The 25014-nt window shown below is 48.9% G+C and overlaps 1 protein-coding gene across 1 annotated transcript in view; it reads right to left on the bottom strand.

Moving 5' to 3' along the window:
- TRPV1 (transient receptor potential cation channel subfamily V member 1) overlaps positions 1 to 25014 on the bottom strand; it is a 165772-nt gene that overhangs the window by 25511 nt on the left and 115247 nt on the right. Inside the window, exon 14 of the mRNA XM_075594144.1 lies at positions 3920 to 4035. Coding sequence (XP_075450259.1) covers positions 3920 to 4035 — 116 coding nt within the window. The remainder of the gene's footprint in view (positions 1 to 3919; positions 4036 to 25014) is intronic.

The following is a 25014-nucleotide window of genomic DNA, read 5'->3' on the forward strand; positions in this document are numbered from 1 at the left end:
GGGTCCTCATGTTGGATGAGCCTCCAACCTCGCTCATGGTTCACGGTCGCAGCAGTGAGGTGGTGTTACAACTTTTCTTAACTGTTGCACTACTGTGTGTTCAATATCTTTAGTCCCAGGAATTCGCAATTACTCTCGAGTTCCCACTATATGACAGTGTCCCGCAGAACACTGTAATATAGGTTCAGTTCAATCCCACCGCTGCCACCAGTTAATTATAGAGCTTGTCACGGTAGCTTATGACAAGATATAATGAACACCAAATATCTGGGTTGAACTGAACGAGGCTTAGATATAATAAAATATAATTTATTCCTTAAAAAGGTGAACACAGCAATATAGTACAATTAACAGACTTAACAGACAAGAAGGTAACACTTACTTAGGGTTGGGGAATGGAGAAGTATCAGCTAGCAATTCTCCAGCAATCCGGTGACATTCATGGTGGAATCAGAAGCACAACTAAAAACTGTAGGGTTGACACAGTTTATATACCTGTGTAACCCTATTCTTAACATTGAATACAGACCATTGGTGAACAATTATCTGTAGCCAATCCCTAACGTGGAGACACAGATTAACCCATGCCCCCCAGCTAATTAGCCCATGTGTACTGGGACTCTATGGGTAGCCCCATAATTAAATCAGGGGCGACGACCAGTCTACCAAATGAAGTATCTGCATTGTTTGTAGGTGTAGACATAACACTTACAAACCACTCCAGTTTGATGATTCTCCACCCTCAGGTAACAATTAGAGTGGCAGAGTCTGTTGATTAGTACTTAGTGTAAACAATCAGGGCAGTTAACTTTTGATCACAGTGCTTAGGCTCAATCAGCCGGCTGCCCTTCATGACTTATTAGCATAGCAGATGGTCTGCATTTTCAGAGCAGATCCAAAATACCATACATATACACTTTAATATCTACACATATTAATAAGTTCCATTCTGGTGGGCTCAGTGGGTCGAAATTTGCCAGTTTTTAATGCCTACAGTGACTCCACATATTGGCCAAATATCAACTCTCTGCGACCTCCAGAACTAGAGATACAGAAATGCACTTTAAAACATCTTTAAAATACAGGATTATAATGAAACATGGGAACAGGGGAACATACATTTTCATGACATGACAAGATGTAAACCACATTCCTGGACCGCAGTCCAGTTAACCCCTTGCCTCCATGGTGAGGTCAGGGGGTGGCCATATGGGGTGTAACCCCTTTAATACCGGGCCAACCCCCCTCTCCCTCTACACTCTGGTCCTGGCAGAATCAGCATATGCCTTCTCCAGCTTACTTGACAACATCACCCCGTCACTCTCCAACTGATCCTTTTCTTTCTCCTGGAGTACACAATTAGCAATTGCTGTGGACAGACTCTTCTGTAGTGCAGCCTTGGCCGCTTGCTCTTTATCAAGTTGTACATAGAGGCAATCAATCTCATTCCATGCAGATTGAAGTGCCTGAGTTAAGGCATCTTTACCTTAGTTAAAGGCATCCTTTTACTGTTCCACTAGCCCTGGGACGGTTCTGTGAGTTGCCTTAGGCTGCAGCATATATCTCTGTTCCCTACTAATGCAGGTTTTCCTGACGTTAAAGAGTCATCCTTAATTCCTTCTGCAGTTTCCACTATAATTGAACAGCCACCCTTCTTCTTTTTCTTTCTCTTTGCCTTGATAAACTCTGAAGAATCAGTGGTACTTTGTTCACATTTATTGCTCAAGACTGTTTTCAAAGTGGGAGCCATAGCTTCAGACATGGGGAAAATCAAACTCCGCAAGAAAACCAGTAAAGAGGAAATGTGTCTTTAAAACAAAAGCATAGGAATGAACAACAGAAATAGACATAAACAGGGAGACAAAAAGATTGGAGAGCTGAATTTTATATTTGATACCTTAGCATAAGTGATAGAAATATCATAATTGCAGGGGAAACCAGGGATATAGAAACTTGCAGTTCTGAAACTTTTAGAATTAAGCATAGGAAGATCACAGATTGCAGGAAAAACACAGCGTTTAGCAAAAAAATAAAAAAACAATGGGGAGTCTCTTGTCTTTTGAAATGGAACCCTGTGAAACAGCAGTATATAGCAAGCAAAGAAATCAAAGTAACGCAAGTCTGTTTTTAGAAATGAAAGTCTGAGAGTCTGAAGTGGTGACCCCAGGTACTGCAAGCTGATCTTTGGAAAAGGGAATATGAGGATCAGCAGGGGTTAAACCAGCCACTAAAAAAGTCTCAAAGAAAAGTGCACTGGTCTCTGCAGCAACAGTTCTATTCTTTGCAAAAAAATGTTTTTGAATGCAATAAGTCTTCCTTATCTGTATAGGGGGTGCAGTGGAGGATTTGCTATAGGAAACTAAAAAAAATCTTTTCAACTGGAATTCCCACAAAAAAAGGGAACTCTTCTCAGGATTTAACAAACCCTGCAGAAAAACTTGAAGCAAACACTTTTAGGAATCCACAATTTCCAAACACCAAGAGTACTTATCTTCAACCCAACGCAAGCGGGAGGGGGCTGCTGATGCAGACAGGTGATTAATCTGTTCCAGCGAGGTCCAGAAGTGGCCTTTGTTTTTCTGTCACGGGGGAGACTCCTGGAGCGGGTAGGACCTCGGTGGCCGGAACAACAGGGAGCGTGGATAGTTGGGGTCATGGGCTGAGGTCAGTGGCAGGCGACAAGCAGGATCATCGGGGTCACAGGCAGGGTTCGGCAACAGGAAGGCAGGAGTAGGGCAGGGGAGCAGGAACTGAGACTAGGGAGCAGGAGCAGGAAACAAACGGGGACAAGCCAGATTACTAGCAAGGGCCTTTAATAAGTACAGGACTCCCCACGAAACAGAAGCAGAAGCATGGGCATAAGGAGTGTGGACACAAAACAAAGGCAAGGGAGGTACAGGAAACAGGAAACTATAAGGACAGAGGACAGGAGCAACAAGAGGAGACAGACAGACAGAGGAACCCCAGAGAAGACAGAAAAAGCAGCACACCCAGTGGACAGAGAAAGGAACTGTGGCTGGGAGCCGGATGTCTAGAAGACCCTGATAAGATGTATGTTGTTCTACACAGGTTCCTGACACCCATTATTTTCCATCCTTGCTATCTCATCGCCCAGCTGCCCGAGTCCAGCACCCTGAGACAAGGTAACCCATGCTGAGTAGCCAAACACTGAACACCGATATAATCTCCCTAGAAGTCAGACAGGCAAGGCTACAGAGGCATGTGATGTTGATTTGTTATATATTGAATGTAGTGATCCTTTGTTAAGGTTCACAAGGTACCGGAGTATTCATCCATATCTACTTTATAAATTCAGTTATATTATAAACATTATTGTAGTCTGTCGCCCATTGTCTTACTTAACGCCATGTGTGGCATATCACCAGAACTAGAGGACTCAGGCCCCAACCTCAGCAACAGGTTTCAGTCTGGGGGCAGAATAAGGAGGGGTTACAATATAAAGTGCTATTATCCCCAAAAGATACGTTCCACCTTGTATTGTCTGACCTCAGCTAGTCTCATTGCTGGCTGAATAGTCTCATTCATATCTAGGGGAGGTGGACTCGGGCCCCCACCTTAGTAGTTACATATCTAGGGAAATGAAGAGGGGTTAGACTTGGTGAATAAATGTAAAAAAGGCCACATTTTGCCTGGTTTATGAACTCTCTAGTCATACTCCTCATCGAAATAGCAAAGAAAAAAGTTTTGTAATTCTTTTTTATGATTTAATACTTATTTTAAGCATTTTAAAAAAAAAATGTATTATCTTATCCTGCTTACTTGGATTTTATTCAAACCAAAACAAATTGAGTTTTGTCAAAACGAAAACAGGAAAAATGTTTAGAACCAAAACCCAAGTGACAGGTCCCACCTTTAAATATGTGCAATTAAATGTGACTGACCTATGCCAGTTCCTCACCTCTGCTTGGGCGGAATGAAGCGCTGAGGACACGTTTAATTCCTTCACAGTTCCCAGGATCTTCATTGATTATCCCTAAATTTGTGTTCCACTTGGTCCAGTTCACCTCATCAACTCTGCAGAGAAAGCATTGAAAATGAATGTGCATTCATAAGGTAACAAGATGTCACCGTTTTATCATGAGCAAGCCATGCGTAGTGAAGACCAGTTATATACCTTTGTATTATTAATGAACATACTGGTTATTTGGTGCACACACACAAACAAACAAAAAAAGAAGAAGAATTCATATACTCTAGGTCAGGGGTGGCCAACTCCAGTCCTCACGGGTGACCAATAGAACAGGTTTTAAGGATATCCCTGCTTCAACTCAATCAGGTGTTGACTGAGCCACTGATTGAGCCACCTGAGCTCAAGCAGAGATATCCTGATAACCTGAGCTGTTGGGTGGTCTTGAGGACTGAGTTGAGAACTCCTGCATTATGTATTAGTGCTATGAATGTATCAGCACCTCACATATTTGAATACATGTGTAATGAATCGCTGCACTGCCTACCTAACGCAAACGAACTGGTACCAGTAATTGTGGTAAAATAAAGATTGCCTGGCAAGAAATTACAGTAGTATAATCCTCAACACAGCAACTATTAGGAAAATCCTTTATCAAATAGCTTCACTGCATAACATGTAGCCATCACATTTGTATCATTTTCAAGCAATTATTGGTTGAAGTCAGTGGCGTAGCTAGACATGTGCGGGCCCAAGGGCAAAAAAAATTTAAGGGCCCTATTATGAGTGAACATATTCCGTAGATTCCTCCCCCCCCCATTCTTTTACACCTCCTCACTCTCCTCTATTCACCCCTCTCTCCTCATATATTTCTCTCCCCCCTCTTATACCCCCTCCCTTACTACCCCCTTTTCCCTCTCACACTCTTCTCCCCCCCCACCTTAGCTATCACTTAGTAACACCCCCTCCCCCCAACACTTAATCCAGCTCCCTCAATCCTCCCCTCCACATTAATTTCCCCCTCCACCCCCTGGCCACACTCACACACATACGTAATTTCCCCACACACACATACAATTCCCCCCTACAATACAGTACCCTCCGCCCCACCACCGCAATACACAAATTAGAATAACCAGCTACACGCACACTGCAATAACCTCCCCCCCACCCCTCACACAAGTGGTTAGAAAACACTGGTGTACTGTATACTTATGGTGACCAGATGTCCCGGTCTAGCCGGGACAGTCTCAGTTTTTTAAGGTGTGTCCCAGTTGCCGACATTCTTTAAAATGTACTGTTTTTTTGTGAGTTTCCCGGTTTTGACCATCAGAGCAGGGGGGCAGCAGAGAGCAGAGAATGCTGGCAGGGAAGAGAGCAGAGGCTGGGTCTGAGCTGCAGTGGGTGGGGGCGGGGTTAGCTGCAGAGGGTGGGGGCGGGGTTAGGTTCAGCGGAGCCCCAGCAGTGAGAGCCGGAAGTGAGGTGTCTGCTGCAAGGGCTCAAGATGGCTTCCCCCCCACCCATGCTCCACAGTGTCACGCCTGTATGCCCACAGACCTGGCTAGACCCCAGTACTGAGGTGGGAACGGTATGATACCACACACCCACAGCAGTGGCAGCAAGCCCAGAGTATGGTATAGCATTGCTGGGCCTGTAGGAAGAGTTGTTAGTTTATACTTGCAACACTTGGGGATGTCCGTAAGAATAGTCGTGTCCGTGTGCCAATGTTCAGGAGTCCAGAGGGTACAATGCGGGCACCGCGGGAGATAGGGAACGGGGAGGATCATAGCAGGGACTCCGGGACCGCGTGGGTATGAGAGACCTGCGGGGAACGCGCTGCGGCAAAGGGAGAGAGGTGGAAGGCAAAGGAGAGGAGTGGGAAGGAGTGTAAGGGGCATCAGGAGATGGGAGAGAGGGACAAGGAGGGGAAGGAATCTCCTGAGTCGTCACAGTATCCCCCCCTTGAGGATCAATCTCCGAGTGATCCAACCACGGCTTGAGGGGGAATTTCTGGTGAAACTGAGAAAGTAGCCTTGGGGCGTGGATGTGATGTGCAGGTACCCAGGAAAGTTCCTCAGGCCCGCAGCCCTTCCAGTGTACCAAAAACTGAAGTCTATTATTAGACAAACGAGAGTCGATGAAAGACTGTATTTCGTACTCCTGTTGGCCCAGGGTGTACACTGGATTGGGTTTCCGAGAGGGATCTGGGAAATGAGGACTGGGACTAAATTCTTTAAGGAGGGAAACATGGAACACAGACGGAACCTTCATTGTGGGGGGAAGATCGAGACGATAGGCTACAGGATTAACCTTCTCTAAGATTTTGAATGGTCCCAAGAATCTAGGGGACAGTTTGGGTGAAGGGGTTTGGAGCCTAATATTTTTGGAAGACAGCCACACCCGATCACCAGGTTTGAAGGAAGGACCCCTTTGACGGTGGCGATCTGCCTTGGTTTTTTGTTTGGCAACCGCAGACTGTAAGGACTTGAGGATTTTTTTCCAGGATTCTTGTAAGTTGGTGATATGAGAGTCGGCTGCAGGAACCCCAGAAGGAGAAGGTGAGAGAGGGAGACTACTGGGGTGGAAGCCATAGTTGATAAAGAAAGGAGACTCCTGAGTAGACTCGTTCCTCAAGAAATTTATGGCAAATTCGGCCCATGGTAAAAGATCCACCCAGTTGTCTTGTGAGTCTGAAATGAAGCATCTTAGATACTGTTCAAGAGTTTGGTTCATCTTTTCAGTTTGACCTTTGGTTTGTGGATGGTATCCAGAGGAAAACAAGAGAGAGATACCCAATCTTTGGGAGAAGGCCCGCCAGAATTTTGAGATGAACTGAGACCCACGATCCGAGACAATAGAAATGGGGACGCCATGCAACCTGAAGATCTCTTTGGAGAAGACGTCCGCCAAGGTGGCATAGTTGGGAAGACCCTTGAGGGGAATAAAGTGTGCCTGCTTCGAAAACCTGTCAACCACGATCAAAATAGTGTTAATCTAATAGTAATCCTAAAATAATTTGTACGGAAGGGGATTGGAAAGCGTCAAAGACAATTACCTCTTTGTGACCATCAGCCAGGGTTAAGGTAAGAAGAATAGACTCCCAAATGATGAAGGCCGGCTGGAGAGCTCGTCCGTCGATGGCCTGAAGGCCAATAGGGCTCTTCCTTCTGACCATGGGAATTTGATTCTCCAATGCGAACTGTTGGTCCAGGAAATTACCGCCCGATCCAGAATCGATTAACGCTTCAACCTTTACGACAAGGTTGGGACCCTCCAACGTGGCTGGTAGCATAAACTTCTTTGGGAGAGCTTCGGAAGGAGAGGGGTTAGGAGAGACAGTACCCAGTAGAAGACCCTCTACCTTTACTGGGTGTGCCCGTTTCCCGGCTTCAAGGGACAATTCTTGGGACGATGTTCCGAGGAAGCACAGTAGAAACACAGCCTGTTCTGGTGCCGCCGCGCTCTCTCGGTTTCCTGGAGTTGTTGACTGCCGACCTGCATAGGTTCCAGTGCCTCCAAGGCCAGGAGAGGAGCAGCGAGCGACCTGTGAGAAACAACAGAGGGAGAGGAACGGGAACAGTGTCTCTCAGGTCGTCGCTCCTGCGTACGCTGATCCATACGTATGCTCAGGGTGATTAGTTCCTCCAGGGACGTCGGCCGGGCATGGGTAGCCAGATCGTCTTTCAACGTATCTGAGAGTCCGTGCCAGTACGCAGCGGTGAGGGCCTCATCATTCCATTGTACTTCGGCGGCCAGTGTACAGAACACGATGGCGTATTTGGCAGCTGATCTTCCGCCCTGAGAAATATGAAACAGGGAGAAGGCGGCTGTCTCGCGCCGTGCGGGGTATCAAACACAAGTTGAAATTCACGTCTGAATAATGGATAATCTTGCATTATTTCGCCTTTACGCTCCCATAGGGGGGAGGCCCAGGCAAGAGCGTCTCCGGTGAGCAGAGCGTATATATAAGCAATTTTAGCACGACCAGTAGGAAACAGGGAGGGAGACATTTCAAACTGCACCTCACATTGGTTTAAGAAACCGCGGCAGGTGAGGGGGTCCCATCATAGCGATTCGGAGAGGGAATCCGTGGACCAGGGCTGGCGTAGGTAGTCGCCATAGATGGGGCAGAAGCCGTGGAACCCTCCTGACGGGCAAAGGTGGCCAATTGCTGGGAGACAGGGGACAGCTGATCGCTAACAAAGTGTAAGGCCTCTATGGTAATACTTGTACCCACCTCAGGGGGGTCTGCGTTTGTTGGGCTCTCCATAATGTCACGCCTGTATGCCCGCAGACCTGGCTACACCCCAGTACTGAGGTGGGAACGGTATGATACCACACATCCACAGCAGTGGGAGCAAACCCGTAGTGTGGTATAGCGTTGCTGGGCCTGTAGGAAGAGTTGTTAGTTTATACTTGCAACGCTTGGGGATGTCCGTAACAATAGTCGTGTCCGTGTGCCAATGTTCAGGAGTCCAGAGGGTAGAATCGTCAGAGTACAAGCCAGGTCCTAGAAAGCCAGAGGTAAGCGTACTGGTATGCGTAGCAGTGTTCAGAGGGGTACCAGAGAGCAGAGTAGTCCAGGACAAGCAGGGGTCAAAGCCAGGGAAATCCAAGATAACACAGGAGCAGGTAAACACAGGAACAGAGAGGGAGCACAGCATAGGTCAGGTACACACAGGGAAACAGGAACTATGCAGAGCGGGGAAGTAGTGAACAGACAGGGGTTATAAAGGAGGGCATACCAATAGAAGAGAGGGGAGGAGTAGAGAGAGAAGTGGGAGATGACAGGGATAGGACAGGGAGAGAAGAGGAGGAGACAGAAGGGGCAGTCAGGGGAATGGCCTGTAGGGCTTGGGAGGCGGAGACATGGGGAACAGGATAAGAAGAGCATGTGCGCGCGCCCTCTGTAAGCTGGAGATGCGCGCGCACAGGTTGCAACATAAAGGCGGACCGCACAGAGCAGGGGAAGGACGCAGGAGGGGCACGGAGCCCAGAGGAGGGGAACGCGTGTGTGACCTGCGACCGCGAGACGGCATGCAGAGGCAGAGAGGAGCGAGTAGGCAGTTCAGGGAGACCAGCGGAGGAGCGTGTGCGCGCACCCTCCGTGGGCTGAGGGAGCGCACGCACCGGACGCGTCACCAGGCACGTGGAGCGCCGCGCCGCGGGCACCACGCAGGGAGGAGGCAACGGGATGGACGCCACCACAGGGGAAGGTAATGCGGGCACCGTGGGAGATAGGGAGCGGGGAGGATCATAGCAAGGAGCCCCAGCAGTGAGAGCCGGAAGTGAGGTGTCTGCTGCAAGGGCTCAAGATGGCTTCCCCCCCACCCATGCTCCACAGTGTCACGCCTGTATGCCCGCAGACCTGGCTAGACCCCAGTACTGAGGTGGGAACGGTATGATACCACACACCCACAGCAGTGGGAGCAAGCCCGGAGTGTGGTATAGCGTTGCTGGGCCTGTAGGAAGAGTTGTTAGTTTATACTTGCAACGCTTGGGGATATCCGTAAGAATAGTCGTGTCCGTGTGCCAATGTTCAGGAGTCCAGAGGGTACAATGCGGGCACCGCGGGAGATAGGGAGCGGGGAGGATCATAGCAGGGACTCCGGGACCACGTGGGTATGCGAGACCTGCGGGGAACGCGCTGCGGCAAAGGGAGAGAGGTGGAAGACAAAGGAGAGGAGTGGGAAGGAGTGGAAGGGGCAACAGGAGATGGGAGAGAGGGACAAGAAGGGGAAGGAATCTCCTGAGTCGTCACACACAGTGAAAGGTAGGGTACACATACCATCATGGGGAGAGAGACATAGCATGGGGAGAGAGAGACACAACATGGGGGGGAGAGAGACACAGCATGGAGGGGAGAGAGAGAGACAGCATGGGGGGGAGACACAGCATGGGGGGAGAGAGAGACACACACAGCATGGGGAGAGAGAAAGACACAGCATGGGGAAAGAGACAGGGAGAGTCACACACAGCATGGGGAGAGAGAGAGCACAGCATGGGGGGGAGAGAGAGACACACACAGCATGGGGGGGAGAGAGACACACACACACACACACACACAGTATGGGGGGAGAGAGAGACACACAGATTGGGGAGAGAGAGAGACACAGAGAGACAGCATGAGGGGAGAGAGACAACATTGGGAGAGAGAGACAGCATGGGGAGGGAGAGACACAGAATGGGGAGAGAGACAGCATACGGGGGAGAGAGAGCACGGGGGGTGAGAGAGAGACACACACAGCATAGGGAGAGAGAGAGAGTAAGATAGAGACAGCATGGGGAGACAGAGACACAGCATGGGGGAGAGAGAGAGACAGCATGTGGGAGAGAAAGAGAGAGCACGGGGGAGTGAGAGAGAGACACACAGCATGGGGAGAGAGAGAGAGGGAGAGACAGCATGGGATGAGAGAGAGACACACAGCATGGGGTGAGAGAGAGAGACAGCATGGGGAGAGAGAGACACACAGAGAATGGGAGAGAGAGAATGGAGGGATGGGGGGGGAGAGAATGAAGGAATGGGGGGGGAGATAAAGGAGGGATTTGGGGAGAGAGAATGGAGGGATGAGGAGAGAGAGAGAATGGAGGGATGGAGGGAGAGAGAGAATGGAGGGATGGGGGAGGGAGAGAATGGAGGGATATGGGTGGAGAGAGAGAATGGAGGGATACGGGGGGAGAGAATGGAGTGATATGGGGGAGGAAAGGAATGGAGGGATATAGGGGGGAGGGAGAGAATGGAGGGATACGGGGGGAGGGAGAAAATGGAGGGATGGGGAGAGAGAGAATGGAGGGATTAGGCGGGAGAGAGAATGGATGGATGGGGAGAGAAAGAATGGAGGGATGGGGGGAAGAGAGAGAATGGAGAGATGTGGGGGAGGGAAAGAATTGAGGGATAGAGGAGAGAGAAAGAATGGTGTGTGTGTGTCTGAGAGAGAGGGGGTGGAGAGACATAAAGGAGAAGGGGCGCAGTTGGTGATGTCATTTGTTTTATAAATATATATTTTTAATGTGTCCTGGTTTTAACTTTTGTAAATATGATCACCCTATGTTCAGGAGATATTAGTGTTTGAAATATTAGGTGTCTGGGATGTTTAAAACTGAGCTCTCCCCGCAGACTATCGCAGTCTAAACCTCAGATCCTAGAACTTGAGAAACTCAGGATTTTTACGTTTCAGGTTAACTCTCTTAATGCCAGTGGGGTCAGTAACCCATTGCTTTACAAAAGGACACACAACATCGGGTGGCCGGACAGTCCCGGATTTACTGCACATGTCCCGGTGTCCTGACAATTATTGGAAAATGTTATGTAGCCAGGTCCACCCTGGCTCCCAGGTTTCCCCTTTCTCCCTCCCTTAACCCTCACTCTGGTGGGAGCTGCTGCGGGGGCGATAGCGTCGCCGGGGGCTCCCCGCGGCAGCAATGATAGTGCGCCGCCATCTAGGAAGTGCTCGCGCATGCCCAGTACGTGTTTGGAGTCGCAGCGGCCTTTACACTTAGTGCTGGGACTCTCGGAAGTTGCGCATGCGGAGTTAGCAGCGGCCATTACATTGTCGCGCATGCGCAGTAAGGATATACTTTCTTTGCACTGCTACATTTCAGGTTAAATCTCTTAATGCCAGTGGGGTCAGTAACCCATTGCTTTACAAAAAGACACACAACATCGGGTGACCAGACAGTCCCGGATTTACTGCACATGTCCCGGTGTCCCGACAATTATTGGAAAATGTTACAAATGTCCCGGTTTTGGCTGCATAGGAGGAGGAGGGGCCAGGATCATCAGGGGGCGGGGCCAGGATCATCAGAGGGCGGGGCCAGGATCACCAGGGGCGGGGTCAGGATCTGCAGGACATGAGCTGCTGTGCTAGAAATCTGAAGAGAGAAACATGCAGCTGCAGTTACAGCCACAGGGGGCGCTGCATGGCTGCTCCTCATAGAGCTGCTTCATGTGGGACAGTGTGTGTAGGTCAGTCTGTGTGTGTTTATGCAGAACAGTGGTTGTGTGTCTGTGCAGGTCAGTGGCTGTGTGAGAGAGTGTTGTGCAGGTCAGGGTGTGTCTCTGTCTGTGTGTTTGTTTTTTTAGTTCTAGTTAATGCATTGTGTGTACGTGGAAAGTTTGTGGTTGTTTATTTCTATGGGGGATGTATCAGGTGTGTGTGCTTGTGTTTATCGTGCCTTCATACAGATATAGGCGACACTATTGCATCCATTACTGTGTGGTAACTGGTGTAATAATGTTAGCTACAGATGTATGTGTGGGGGCCAGTGGTCCCTTAATATCAGGACTGAGGGTGCACCTGCCCCCCAAGTACAAATTAACCAGCCAGCCCCTGGGGAGGGCGGAGAAGGGAGTGAGAGAATGGGAGTGTCGGGGAGAGAGAATGAGGGAAGGGAGAGTGAATAATACAGCATCACAGCATCAATGGTGACGCTATTAGACAATCATTATAATATACATTTTTTAGTGATGTCATTTGATGTAAAAATATTTTTTTTATGTGTCCCGGTTTTTAATTTTGAAAATCTGGTCACCCTAACACTACAGCCAATAATAAAAATAATATTCAGCACTTACATGTAGCAATTATAAGGAGCGGTTATATGGAGGAGTTATAGGGAGAAGTTATATTCAATAATAGGAGGAGTTATCAGGAGCGGTTATATGGAGTGATAGGAGCGGTTATATGGAGTGATAGGAGCGGTTATATGGAGGAATAGGAGCGGTTATATGGAGTGATAGGAGCGTTATATGGCGTGATAGGAGCGGTTATATGGAGTGATTGGAGCGGTTATATGGAGGGGTTATATGGAGTGATTGGAGCGGTTATATGGAGGGATAGGAGCGGTTATATGGAGAGGAGCAACGGATTTTAAAGCAGCAATCCATATTGGTCTTACCCTTTCCAATGCAGTTTTTATTTTTTAAATCCAAAGCTCTGTTCAGGAGATATTAGTGTTTGAAATATTAGATGTCAGACATGTTTAAAACTGAGCTCTCCCCGCAGACTATCGCAGTCTAAACCTCAGATCCTAGAACTTGAGAAACACAGGATTTTTAACACTAAAAACCCATTGCTCAGACAGTGTGATACTAACATCAAACTCATATCAGCTTTTGAGGAGCTGCCACTTCAAAATAAAATATCATCGGAAAGGGCAAGAAGAGAAATCTTGCAGGAAGTATAAACAAAAGGGCTATTAGTGCTGACTGCAACTTTAGCACCTTTGCAAAGCATTGTTTGCCCCCTCTGGCAGCAAATGGGTTAAAATGAGCGGAGCAGCTGCAGAAGGTGTAATAATAGAGAATAAAATAATAAAAAAACAAACAAAAAAATAACAAGATGAATGGGATTGAACACGTAGAGTTAGGTGACTGCCCACTTTACATGTTTAGTCACCACACCACTGTGCTACAACCACAACTTGAAATAGTGTGGCACTAAAACTGTATTTATCTTCTGTTTCTGTTACATCACATTCACAGTTCAGGGTTCATTGCAGCTGGAACAAAAACAAGGCGCTCGGTTATAAAATACTTTCTTTGCACTGCTACGTTTCAGGTTAACTCTCTTAATGCCAGAGGGGTCAGTAACCCATTGCTTTACAAAAGGACACACAACATCGGGTGGCCGGACAGTCCCGGATTTACTGCACATGTCCCGGTGTCCTGACAATTATTGGAAAATGTTACAAATGTCCCGGTTTGGGCTGCATAAGAGGAGGAGGGGCCAGGATCATCAGGGGGCGGGGCCAGGATCATCAGAGGGCGGGGCCAGGATTACCAGGGGCGGGGTCAGGATCTGCAGGATATGAGCTGCTGTGCTAGAAATCTGAAGAGAGAAACATGCAGCTGCAGTTACAGCCACAGGGGGCGCTGCATGGCTGCTCCTCATAGAGCTGCTTCATGTGGGACAGTGTGTGTAGGTCAGTCTGTGTGTGTTTATGCAGAACAGTGGTTGTGTGTCTGTGCAGGTCAGTGGCTGTGTGAGAGAGTGTTGTGCAGGTCAGGGTGTGTCTCTGTCTGTGTGTTTGTTTTTTTAGTTCTAGTTAATGCATTGTTTGTACGTGGAAAGTGTGGGGTTGTTTATTTCTATGGTGGATGTATCAGGCGTGTGTGCTTGTGTTTATCGTGCCTACATACAGATATAGGCGACACTATTGCATCCATTACTGTGTGGTAACTGGTGTAATAATGTTAGCTACAGATGTATGTGTGGGGGCCAGTGGTCCCTTAATATCAGGACTGAGGGTGCACCTGCCCCCCAAGTACAAATTAACCAGCCAGCCCCTGGGGAGGGGGGAGAAGGGAGTGAGAGAATGGGAGTGTCGGGGAGAGAGAATGAGGGAAGGGAGAGTGAATAATACAGCATCACAGCATCAATGGTGACGCTATTAGACAATCATTATAATATACATTTTTTAGTGATGTCATTTGATGTAGAAATATTTTTTTTATGTGTCCCGGTTTTTAATTTTGAACATCTGGTCACCCTAGCACAACAGCCAATAATAAAAATAATATTCAGCACTTACATGGAGCAATTATAAGGAGCGGTTATATGGAGGAGTTATAGGGAGAGGTTATATTCAATAATAGGAGGAGTTATCGGGAGCGGTTATATGGAGTGATAGGAGCAGTTATATGGAGTGATAGGAGCAGTTATATGGAGTGATAGGAGCGGTTATATGGAGGGATAGGAGCGGTTATATGGAGTGATAGGAGCGGTTATATGGAGTGATAGGAGCGGTTATATGGAGTGATAGGAGCGGTTATATGGAGTGATGGGAGCGGTTATATGGAGACTATCGCAGTCTAAACCTCAGATCCTAGAACTTGAGAAACACAGGATTTTTACCACTTAAAACCCATTGCTCAGACAGCGTGATACTAACATCAAACTCATATCAGCTTTTGAGGAGCTTGCCACTTCAAAATAAAATATCATCGGAAAGGGCAAGAAGAGAAATCTTCCAGGAAGTATAAACAAAAGGGCTATCAGCGCTGACTGCAACTTTAGCACCTTTGCAAAGCATTGTTTGCCCCCTCTGGCAGCAAATGGGTTAAAATGAGCGGAGCAGCTGCAGAAGGTGTAATAAAAGAGAATAAAATAATAAAAAAACAAAGAAAAAAATAACAAGATGAATGGGATCGAACACATGGAATGAGGTGACTGCCCACTTTACATGTTTAGTCACCACACCACTGTGCTACAACCCCAACTTGAAGTGCTCTGGCACTAAAACTGTATTTATCGTCTGTTTCTGTTACATCACATGCACAGTTCAGGGTTCATTGCAGCTGGAACTAAAACAAGGCGCTCGGTTATAAAATACTTTTTTTGCACTGCTACGTTTCAGGTTAACTCTCTTAATGCCAGTGGGGTCAGTAACCCATTGCTTTACAAAAGGACACACAACATCGGGTGGCCGGACAGTCCCGGATTTACTGCACATGTCCCGGTGTCCTGACAATTATTGGAAAATGTTACAAATGTCCCGGTTTTGGCTGCATAAGAGGAGGAGGGGCCAGGATCATCAGGGGGCGGGGCCAGGATCATCAGAGGGCGGGGCCAGGATCACCAGGGGCGGGGTCAGGATCTGCAGGACATGAGCTGCTGTGCTAGAAATCTGAAGAGAGAAACATGCAGCTGCAGTTACAGCCACAGGGGGCGCTGCATGGCTGCTCCTCATAGAGCTGCTTCATGTGGGACAGTGTGTGTAGGTCAGTCTGTGTGTGTTTATGCAGAACAGTGGTTGTGTGTCTGTGCAGGTCAGTGGCTGTGTGAGAGAGTGTTGTGCAGTCGACACTATTGCATCCATTACTGTGTGGTAACTGGTGTAATAATGTTAGCTACAGATGTATGTGTGGGGGCCAGTGGTCCCTTAATATCAGGACTGAGGGTGCACCTGCCCCCCAAGTACAAATTAACCAGCCAGCCCCTGGGGAGGGGGGAGAAGGGAGTGAGAGAATGGGAGTGTCGGGGAGAGAAGGGAGAGTGAATAATACAGCATCACAGCATCAATGGTGACGCTATTAGACAATCATTATAATATACATTTTTTAGTGATGTCATTTGATGTAGAAATATTTTTTTTATGTGTCCTGGTTTTTAATTTTGAACATCTGGTCACCCTAGCACAACAGCCAATAATAAAAATAATATTCAGCACTTACATGGAGCAATTATAAGGAGCGGTTATATGGAGGAGTTATAGGGAGAGGTTATATTCAATAATAGGAGGAGTTATCGGGAGCGGTTATATGGAGTGATAGGAGCAGTTATATGGAGTGATAGGAGCAGTTATATGGAGTGATAGGAGCGGTTATATGGAGGGATAGGAGCGGTTATATGGAGTGATAGGAGCGGTTATATGGAGTGATAGGAGCGGTTATATGGATTGATTGGAGCGGTTATATGGATTGATAGGAGCGGTTATATGGATTGATTGGAGCGGTTATATGGAGGGATAGGAGCGGTTATATGGAGGGGTTATATGGATTGATTGGAGCGGTTATATGGAGGGATAGGAGCGGTAGGAGCGGTTATATGGAGAGATTGGAGCGGTTATATGGAGAGATTGGAGCGGTTATATGGAGGGATTATATGGATTGATTGGAGCGGTTATATGGAGGGATAGGAGCGGTTATATGGAGGGATAGGAGCGTTTATATGGATTGATAGGAGCGGTTATATGGATTGATTGGAGCGGTTATATGGATTGATTGGAGCGGTTATATGGAGGGGTTATATGGATTGATTGGAGCGGTTATATGGAGTGATTGGAGCGGTTATATGGAGAGATTGGAGTGGTTATATGGAGAGATTGGAGCGGTTATATGGAGGGATTATATGGATTGATTGGAGCGGTTATATGGAGGGATAGGAGCGGTTATATGGAGGGATAGGAGCGGTTATATGGAGGGATAGGAGCGGTTATATGGAGGGATAGGAGCGTTTATATGGAGGGATAGGAGCGATTATATGGAGGGATAGGAGCGGTTATATGGAGTGATGGGAGCGGTTATATGGAGGGATAGGACCGGTTATATGGAGTGATTGGAGCGGTTATAGAGCTGGCCTAACCCGCATGGGTGGCTACAGCTATTGACCGGGGGGTGCGCCCCCCCACCCCCCAGCTAGGCTGTTGGTCGCGTGCGCGATCAGGGAAGGCAGTTGGGGCGGTTAGTTTTTAAATAGAGCCAAGGAACAAGCAACTGTCACTTGTTCCTTGGCGTTTTGCTTGGCGCCATTTGCGAGCCCTGTTCCTGTCCTCCTATTGTAGCCGCTTGTGTGGCAGGGGGGGGGGGGGGAAGAGAGGCTCGCTTAGCCGTGCGGTTGGGCTAATGGCAAGGGAAGGTCTTTGCAAACATGAGTGTCATGTGGTTCCGCCTCCTGACGATGATCAGGGGGTGTGGGGTTTTTGGGGGGGCTGGGGGCAAGGCTGTTGTTACGGCTGGGGGAGGGGGCTGTTGGTGGTTTGGCTGGAATGGTGGGGTTTTGCCCCCCCTCCTCCCTCCTCCTTGGGGAGATATTGGCCCTCTTCCTTCCCCCCCTTTTTTCTTTTCCACTCTTTTAAACAGTGGGAGGCGGTCAGGTGGGGCTGTCCATTTAAAAAAAAAATAATTAAATAAATAAATAAAAATATATATTAAAAAAAAAAAAAAGGTTTAAAAAAAAAAAAAAAACGCCTTTTGAGGTTGGTCTTGGTTGTGGTTAATGGAAGCCAATTCTAAGGTTTTTCGTGTCGTGGGTGACACCTTACTTAAAAAAAAAAAAAATAAAGATACAAGCATTAATGCGGGATTTTTTATGTTATTACAGCTTTAGAGCGGTTCTAAGTCTATTCAAGTGAACTGGTTTTCGTGGAAAGATCGGCCAGGCAAGAGTTCAAGAGTAGTTTGCTGGCAGGATTTAGGTGGTGGAATTAAAATCCATGCAGCTTTTGGCGGAGGCGCACAACCATGAGGAAGGATGGTTTCAGAAGCAGATGTGTGCACTAGTGCTGAAAGCAAGGAAGTTTGGGCAGTCGTGAAAACGCGAGAGGACAGGGCGGTTCCCATGCTACCTGCGCTGAGGCGTGGCCATCATCAAGTGATGAAGGGGGTCCTAGTTACGGAGCACGGGAAGCTTTGGTGGTGCAGAAGGGTATGTCATGGCGGAGTTTTTGGAAATCACAGCCTATTTGGTTGAAGGCTGGGTGACTTTTGGGAGGAGCCTGGGAGATGGGTTCCCACATGAACAGGTGTGGGACATTGGGTCCCTGGAAAAACAGGGGTGGGACATGGGTCTCCACAAAAACAGGTGTGGGACATGGGTCCCCACAAAAACAAGTGTTGGACATGGGTCCCCACAAAAACAGGTGTGGGACATGGGTCCCTGGAAAAAGCAAGGGTGGGACATGGGTCCCTGGAAAAAACAAGGGTGGGACATGGGTCCCTGAAATAAAAAAAATAGAATAAAAAAAACAAGGGTGGGACATGGGTCCCTGGAAAAACAGTCCCAACCTTATATAAAAAAAAAAAAAAAAAAAACAAGAGCATGGATGGAGGCGAGCAGTAGGTGGCTAAGTGTTCCCTTTCTCCCCTAAAAAAAAAAAAAAAAAAAAAAAAAAAAAAAAAAAAAAGAGGGGGATTTTGGGAGGGGGCCGACATGCTCGCTATTGCCGGTTACTGGTGAAAGGAAGGCTGGAAAAGGATGGTTGGTAATAAAAAAAAAAAAAAAAAAGAGGTTGGGGGGTTTGGTCCCAGCCTAGAAGAGAACGTAGGTAAAGGATTGGTCCTTTTTAAAAAAAAAAAAAAAAATAAGAGTTTATTCAGGAATAAAGGTTAGCCTAATTGGGGGTTTAATATTTGCTTCCTCATTTACAGGTAAATCTGGAACGGCCGGGACGCGGTCGACCTCGCTTCGTGGCGCTGGTACGTCGTCCACGGCTCGCAAGCGGTCCGGGCCTCGGGTTGAGCTTGCTGTCAGAGGCTTGGAGGACAAGGGTCTTGGGGCAGGTCCCGACAGGCGGTTCAAAACACCGCCGGGGACTGGGGCATCGAAGGGTAAGCGAAAAAGAGTTGCTTGTTTGGGAAATAAGGGCGTTACCTTGCCGGGCATTGTTAGCTCCCCTGGGCCACAGGTGTTGGAGTTGGGGTTAGCGGGCGATGCCGAGGCAAGAATGATTAGTGCGGTGGTTAAGGGCGTTCAGTTAGCTTTATTGCCGATGACAACGTTATTATCCATTAAGCAAGCAGTGGAGGCATGCAAGTCAAGTGAGCGGCAGGGGGGGTCAGATTCAGTGCTTGACGGGGGGAGCAACCGTGGAACAGTGGGTGGAGAGTTGGCTCAGGTGTCTTTGGGTGTGGAGAGTACAGCAGGTTGTACCCTTAGCACAGTGCCGAAAGTTATTCAAGATGCGTTGGCATCGGCCACAGCATTGCCGGTGCAGGTGGCGGGACAAGGAGCTGATTTAACAGCAGTTGTTAGTTTGTTAGGCGAGCATCCGGTGGTGAATTCCGGTGCTGGGCAGGGGACAGGGCTTGAAAGGCCATTGGCAGGTTCAAAAAGGCTGCCGGATGCGGCCTATGGGGACTCATGTACGACCATATCACGTTCCTTAGGCGTGCATTTGTCAAAGGAAGTAAAGGAAAAGATTTGGGCGGGTGATTACGTTGAGATTTTGTCATTGCTTCCGGGTTACAATGAAGCGGTAGCTAAATCCGAAAAAAAGGGGGAGGCTAAAAAGGAGGATGTGGAAAAGCGTCTTTTTCCTCGCACGTTCAGTAATTGGTCGCAGGCATTTGGGATTTTGGCGGGCGTTGCGGGGGAAAAGGATCCGCATTTATGCTCGGCGCTTTTTAAGTATCAGGATACGATTAGAAAAGCGTTTCAGAAACACGAGGGTATGGGATGGTGGGCCTATGATGTGGAGTTTAGGCAGAGTATGGAAGCTAATAAGGGTGTGGTTACGTGGAATTGTAAGGATGTGGATTTGTACTTGGAGCACATTTCAGGGGGAGGGGGGTCGTCCTTTCGTGGGTCAAATAGCCTCAAAGGGTTTGGCGGGAGCATTTTCAGGTGCGCACATCAGGGAGAGGGCGTGCAGGTGGGAAGCAGTCGGGGGTATGTTGGCGTTACAACGAGTCAAGATGCAAATTTGAGAATTGTAGATTCCAACATACTTGCGCTGGGTGCGGGGGTCAGCATCCCAAATCAAAGTGCTTTAAGAAAGATATGTAGCCAGGTCACCCTTTGCCCCCTGCGACCCCCTCGGGAGCCTCCGTGGGCACAAGCGATGCTGGGTACTGCCGGAGGCCAGCGGCAGACCCGACGGCCATCCCAAGGGTGGGGGCCGTTGCAGGGAGCGGTGCGCTGTCTCCGCGAGCAGGCCGGTTGCCGGGGACGCGATCGGGCCGTTGCTAAGGCCGCGGTCGCGTCTCTAAGGTCCCGGCGGCCGGCGAGGAGAGCGCCGCCATTACGCAACCACTCGCGCATGCGCAGTGATCGCGCGAGTGTAGGAGTAAGCCGACAGAGTCGCGCATGCGCAGTACAGCCGCCAGAGGCAGGGAAAGTCGCGCGAGGGCCAGAACAGAGTAGGGAAAGGTTGAGGAAGCCCCAGATAGCTCGCGCCTGCGCAGGAAAGGCGCGCACGCGGCCCCAATGCCAGGATAGGCTCTATGGGACTACAACTCCCATGGAGCATAGCAAGGGAGGCACCAGGTGCCTCATAGGAGCCAATAAGGCTGCAGGACTGCCCTGGAGGAAAGGATACATTTCGCGGGCTTGCACCACGCTAGTCAGTCAGCGGAGGGACCCTATGAAGGAAGTAGGTAGGGTACAGGAGAGAGGGACTCCCCTGTATTAGGCCAGCACCCCCTTGGTCCAGGATAGCTCAGCTCCCCAGTAAGGTGAGTGTTGCCAGGGGCAGCCCTCAGGTTAGGGACCCTGCCACTTACATTAGTGGGAGCTGGGAGAAGGAAGTCTGCAGTTATAGAGTTGGAGTCAGGGAGCTGTTAGGGAAGTAGGGTGTAGGGAGCGAGTGCAGCTTCTGCCCCATATAGGTACCTACACTCCAGGTAGACCCCAACTCCCCACTAGTTGGGTGGGTAACTGTTGAGGAAGGTAATAGAGAGTTGGAGCTAGGGAGCTGTGAGGGAAGAAGGGTGCGGGGAGTGAGAGCAGCTTCTGCACCCCATAGGTACCCACACCCCAGGTAGGCCCCAACCCCCCCACTAGTGTAGTGGGTTAAGTACTGAGGGAGGCCCAAGATAGGGACGCTGCCCTTAGTGTTGTTAGAGTGCTGCATTGTCAGGGTCACAGCGAGCAGTGCTGTGAGGTCTGATAGGCAGGCACCTTGTTGCGCAGCACGTTGGCTGCAGCCTCCAGTGAGTTACAGCTTGCTGCGGTAGGCGCTGGGACTAGTCAGAGAGTAGTGGGTCTGGAGAAGGGCTATAGCTGTTCTAGTCACCTTGAGGTAGCGCTAGGGGTAGGATGCCTGAAGGGATAGCCTGTTAACGAGGTCAGGAATTCTGGAGAGGATCTGCACTAGGCTAGCCAACAGTAGGTAGACGCCCAAGTACTGCATGGAAGAGTACTCTAGTCCATTCCAGATCACTTACCGAAGGGACTTGGGTAGTTGGGGGAGTGGGACAGGTCATTACCCCTGCAGGCCCTAGGAGTTCCCCAAGCCACTACAGGTTGCTGTACTACACGGACAGGCCCTAGGTTAGGGTTCCTGTCACGTTAGTACCATTTATATAGATAGGGACACAGCGGCTGCTGCTGTTCCTGTGGAAGCGGTTGGACCCACGTTGGGGTACACAGAGACGATTCCAGAGTGGGACCGCCCTAGCGGTCCGCACGTGCAAGGAGTTCGGTTGGAGGATCAGACGGACTCATCACACGTCTGACCCTTTGAGAAGTTTATTGCTGACCCGAGCACCGGAGTGCTCGGCAGGTATTATACCATCACATGTGCACCAACAGGCCTAGAGGTTCTTAGTGACTGCGCAGTCACCCATTGACTATCTCTGTAGGAGTACGGGACATTGGGTGGGGTTCTTGGGACACTGGGTGGGATCACCTAGTGTTTGGGAATCGTCCTGCGAGACGTCACTGTTAGTGTCTCACCGTGAGAGAGACACAGGTTATCATTATTATTCGTTAGTAAAGTTCTTAGTTATATAATCACTGTGTGTGTGGTTTCTGATTGGGTTCCTATGTAGGGTCATTCTACACTTCCATAGAATCCTACACAGGTGGAGGCGCTGAAAGAAGATTCGTTCCAGAGGATTCACCCCAGGCTCTCACTAGCGGAGGCTCAGACTTCCTGTGAGCCTGCAGGTATACGCACCACACCGGTAACACCGCATGTTCTACTCACCCACACTATATATATGCGATTGGGTGGGGGGGAATACCCGTTACAGATAGTAAGGGTTTCAAGGGAGCAGGACAGCAGGCTGTTCAGGAAGGCGGGAACGCCAGTTTCAGCAGAGGCAATGGCGCCTTGGCTGGAAAAATACCCCACTAGACGGGCAGCTAGCTTATTACGAGAGGGGTTTAAGGAAGGATTCAGGATCCCCTTTGAGTATCAGGAGGGATCGGGGGGCGAGAGGAATTTGAAGTCGGTCAGGTTGAATGGGGATGTGGCAAAAGAAAAAATTGATAAAGAGATTGAGTTGGGCAGAATGGCGGGTCCTTTCCTTTCCCCGCCCCTGAAAAATCTTAGGGTGTCACTGTTGGGAGTGGTTCCGAAAAAGGAGGCGGTGGCTTTCAGGTTAATTCAACATCTGTCTTACCCGAAAGGGTCGTCAGTTAATGACGGGATAGATAGGGACTTATGCTCCGTAAGCTACGCCACTTTTGATCAAGCGGCGGCTTTGGTGGGAAGGATGGGGCAGGGGGCATTGATGGCGAAGGCTGACGTTAAGTCAGCTTTCAGACTCTTGCCGGTACATCCAGATTGTTTTCATTTATTGGGCTGTATGTTGGAAGGGCGTTATTTTGTTGACCTTTGTTTACCTATGGGTTGTGCATTGTCTTGTTTTTATTTTGAAACATTCAGCACATTTTTGGAGTGGGTGGTCCGCAAAAGGGTGCAGGCAGCAGGGATCATACATTATTTGGATGATTTCCTTTTTGTTGGTCCGCAGGGGTCTGATTTGTGCGCAAGGTGGTTTTTTCATTTTTCAACCATGGCGCGCGAATTTGGGGTTCCTTTGGCGAATGAAAAAACAGTGGCACCCACGACCACTCTCAGTTTTCTGGGCATAGTAATTGATTCAGTGAACAGGGAATATAGGTTACCTCCTGAGAAGTTAGTTGTTTTGGAGAGTATGATAAAGGATTTCATGCTTCTTAGGAAGGCTACAGTACATTAAGACAGTTTCAGGTTTTGATGGGCCATTTGATGTTTGCAGCTCGCATTATGCCTGTGGGAAGGGTGTTTTCCAGGCGCTTGTCAGCAGCTACAGCGGGGGTAAGGCGTCCCAACCACTTCACTCGGGTCACAACAGATATTCGGAAGGATTTGGCGGTGTGGCAAGAATTCTTACAGAGTTACAACGGAAGGACGTTGTGGAGGGGGCGTCCAGCGCGGAACGATGAGCTGCAGCTTTTTACGGATGCGGCTGGGTCAGTAGGGTTTGGTGCATATTTTAATGGAGCTTGGTGTGCGGAGGAATGGCCAGAGGATTGGCGAGGGACTCAGCTTATCAGGAATCTGACATTTTTGGAACTTTTCCCTTTACTAGTGGCTGTACATCTTTGGGGGGACAAGTTTGCTAACAGGGAGGTGACGTTTTGGTCCGACAACTTGGGTGTGGTGGAGGCTGTGAATAATTTTGGTTCACGGTCCCCACCAGTGTTGGTTCTGTTGAGGCATTTTGTGTTACGGTGTTTACAGCTTAATATAGGTTTCAAGGCTAGGCATGTTCCTGGGGTGGAGAACAACATTGCTGATGCATTATCACGTTTGCAGATGGAGCTGTTTCGGAGGTTGGAGACCCAGTGTGAACGGTGCCCAGCAGTCTTGTGGGATCTGGTAACGGAGGTGTGATTGATTTAATCAAGGCTTCACTCGCCCCGGGTACGTGGGGTGCTTATGTGGCTGCTTGGCGAGAATTTCGGGAGGCGGAAAGGTTGGCGGGAGGAAAGATCTCGGAGGTAGACATTTTGCTGGGTCACATGATGAGTTTGAAGGACAAGGGTTTAGCTGGTGGATCCATAGGGAGAAAGATGGCGGGTATATCGTTCTTCCTTAGGCTGAATGGTAGGGTTGATGTGTCCAAGTGTTTTGTGGTAAGGAAGGTGCTAGCAGGCATGGTTAAAGGGATAACTAGCAGGGATGGCAGAAGACCAGTGACGCCGGTAATTTTGGAAGGTTTGTTGCGGGCCACAGACGTGGTATGCTCTTCCAGTTTTGAGGCAGTACTTTTTAAGGTCACATTCATCATAGCATTTTTTGCAGCTCTGCGAGCAGGTGAATTGGTTTGTGTATCCAAGAAAGGAGGGGGTGGCTTGCAGCGGGCTGACGTAAGTTTAGGAGAAGGTTTGGTGAGGTTGCTGGTACGGAGGTCTAAAACGGATCAGAAAGGAAAGGGAGCGTGGATCTTGTTGAAGGGCTTGCCTGGAAGTGTGGTGTGCCCAGTAAAAGCATTGGAAGATTATTTGGCCATTAGGCCAGAACAAGGGGGTCCACTGTTAGTGCACAAGAACGGGGGGGCATTGTCAAGGTTTCAATATTTGCGGGTCTTTCGGATGTGTCTCAAGCAGCAAGGGTTAGAAGGGGGGCAGTATGGAACGCATTCTTTTCGCATTGGGGCAGCGACGGAAGCAGCACGCGTTGGGCTCGCGGTAGCAAAGATACAGAGGATTGGGCGCTGGAAGTCAGATAGTTACCGGACATACATCAGGCCGGATTTGGTAGGGGAGAATGTTGCGATAGAGTAATCACTCTGCTGTTGTTTTTCTGTTTTCCCACCATGTTTTTGCCTCCTCAGATTTCGTGGTAATTTGGATCGTGGGAGATTCAATGGTACACTCGGCGGGGAAGAGGGCGAATTCGCGCCCCTACGGAAAGAATTTAGGTTTGAGTAT

Source organism: Ascaphus truei, chromosome 3 (assembly GCF_040206685.1).
Source record: "Ascaphus truei isolate aAscTru1 chromosome 3, aAscTru1.hap1, whole genome shotgun sequence".
Classification (NCBI taxonomy): domain Eukaryota; kingdom Metazoa; phylum Chordata; class Amphibia; order Anura; family Ascaphidae; genus Ascaphus; species Ascaphus truei.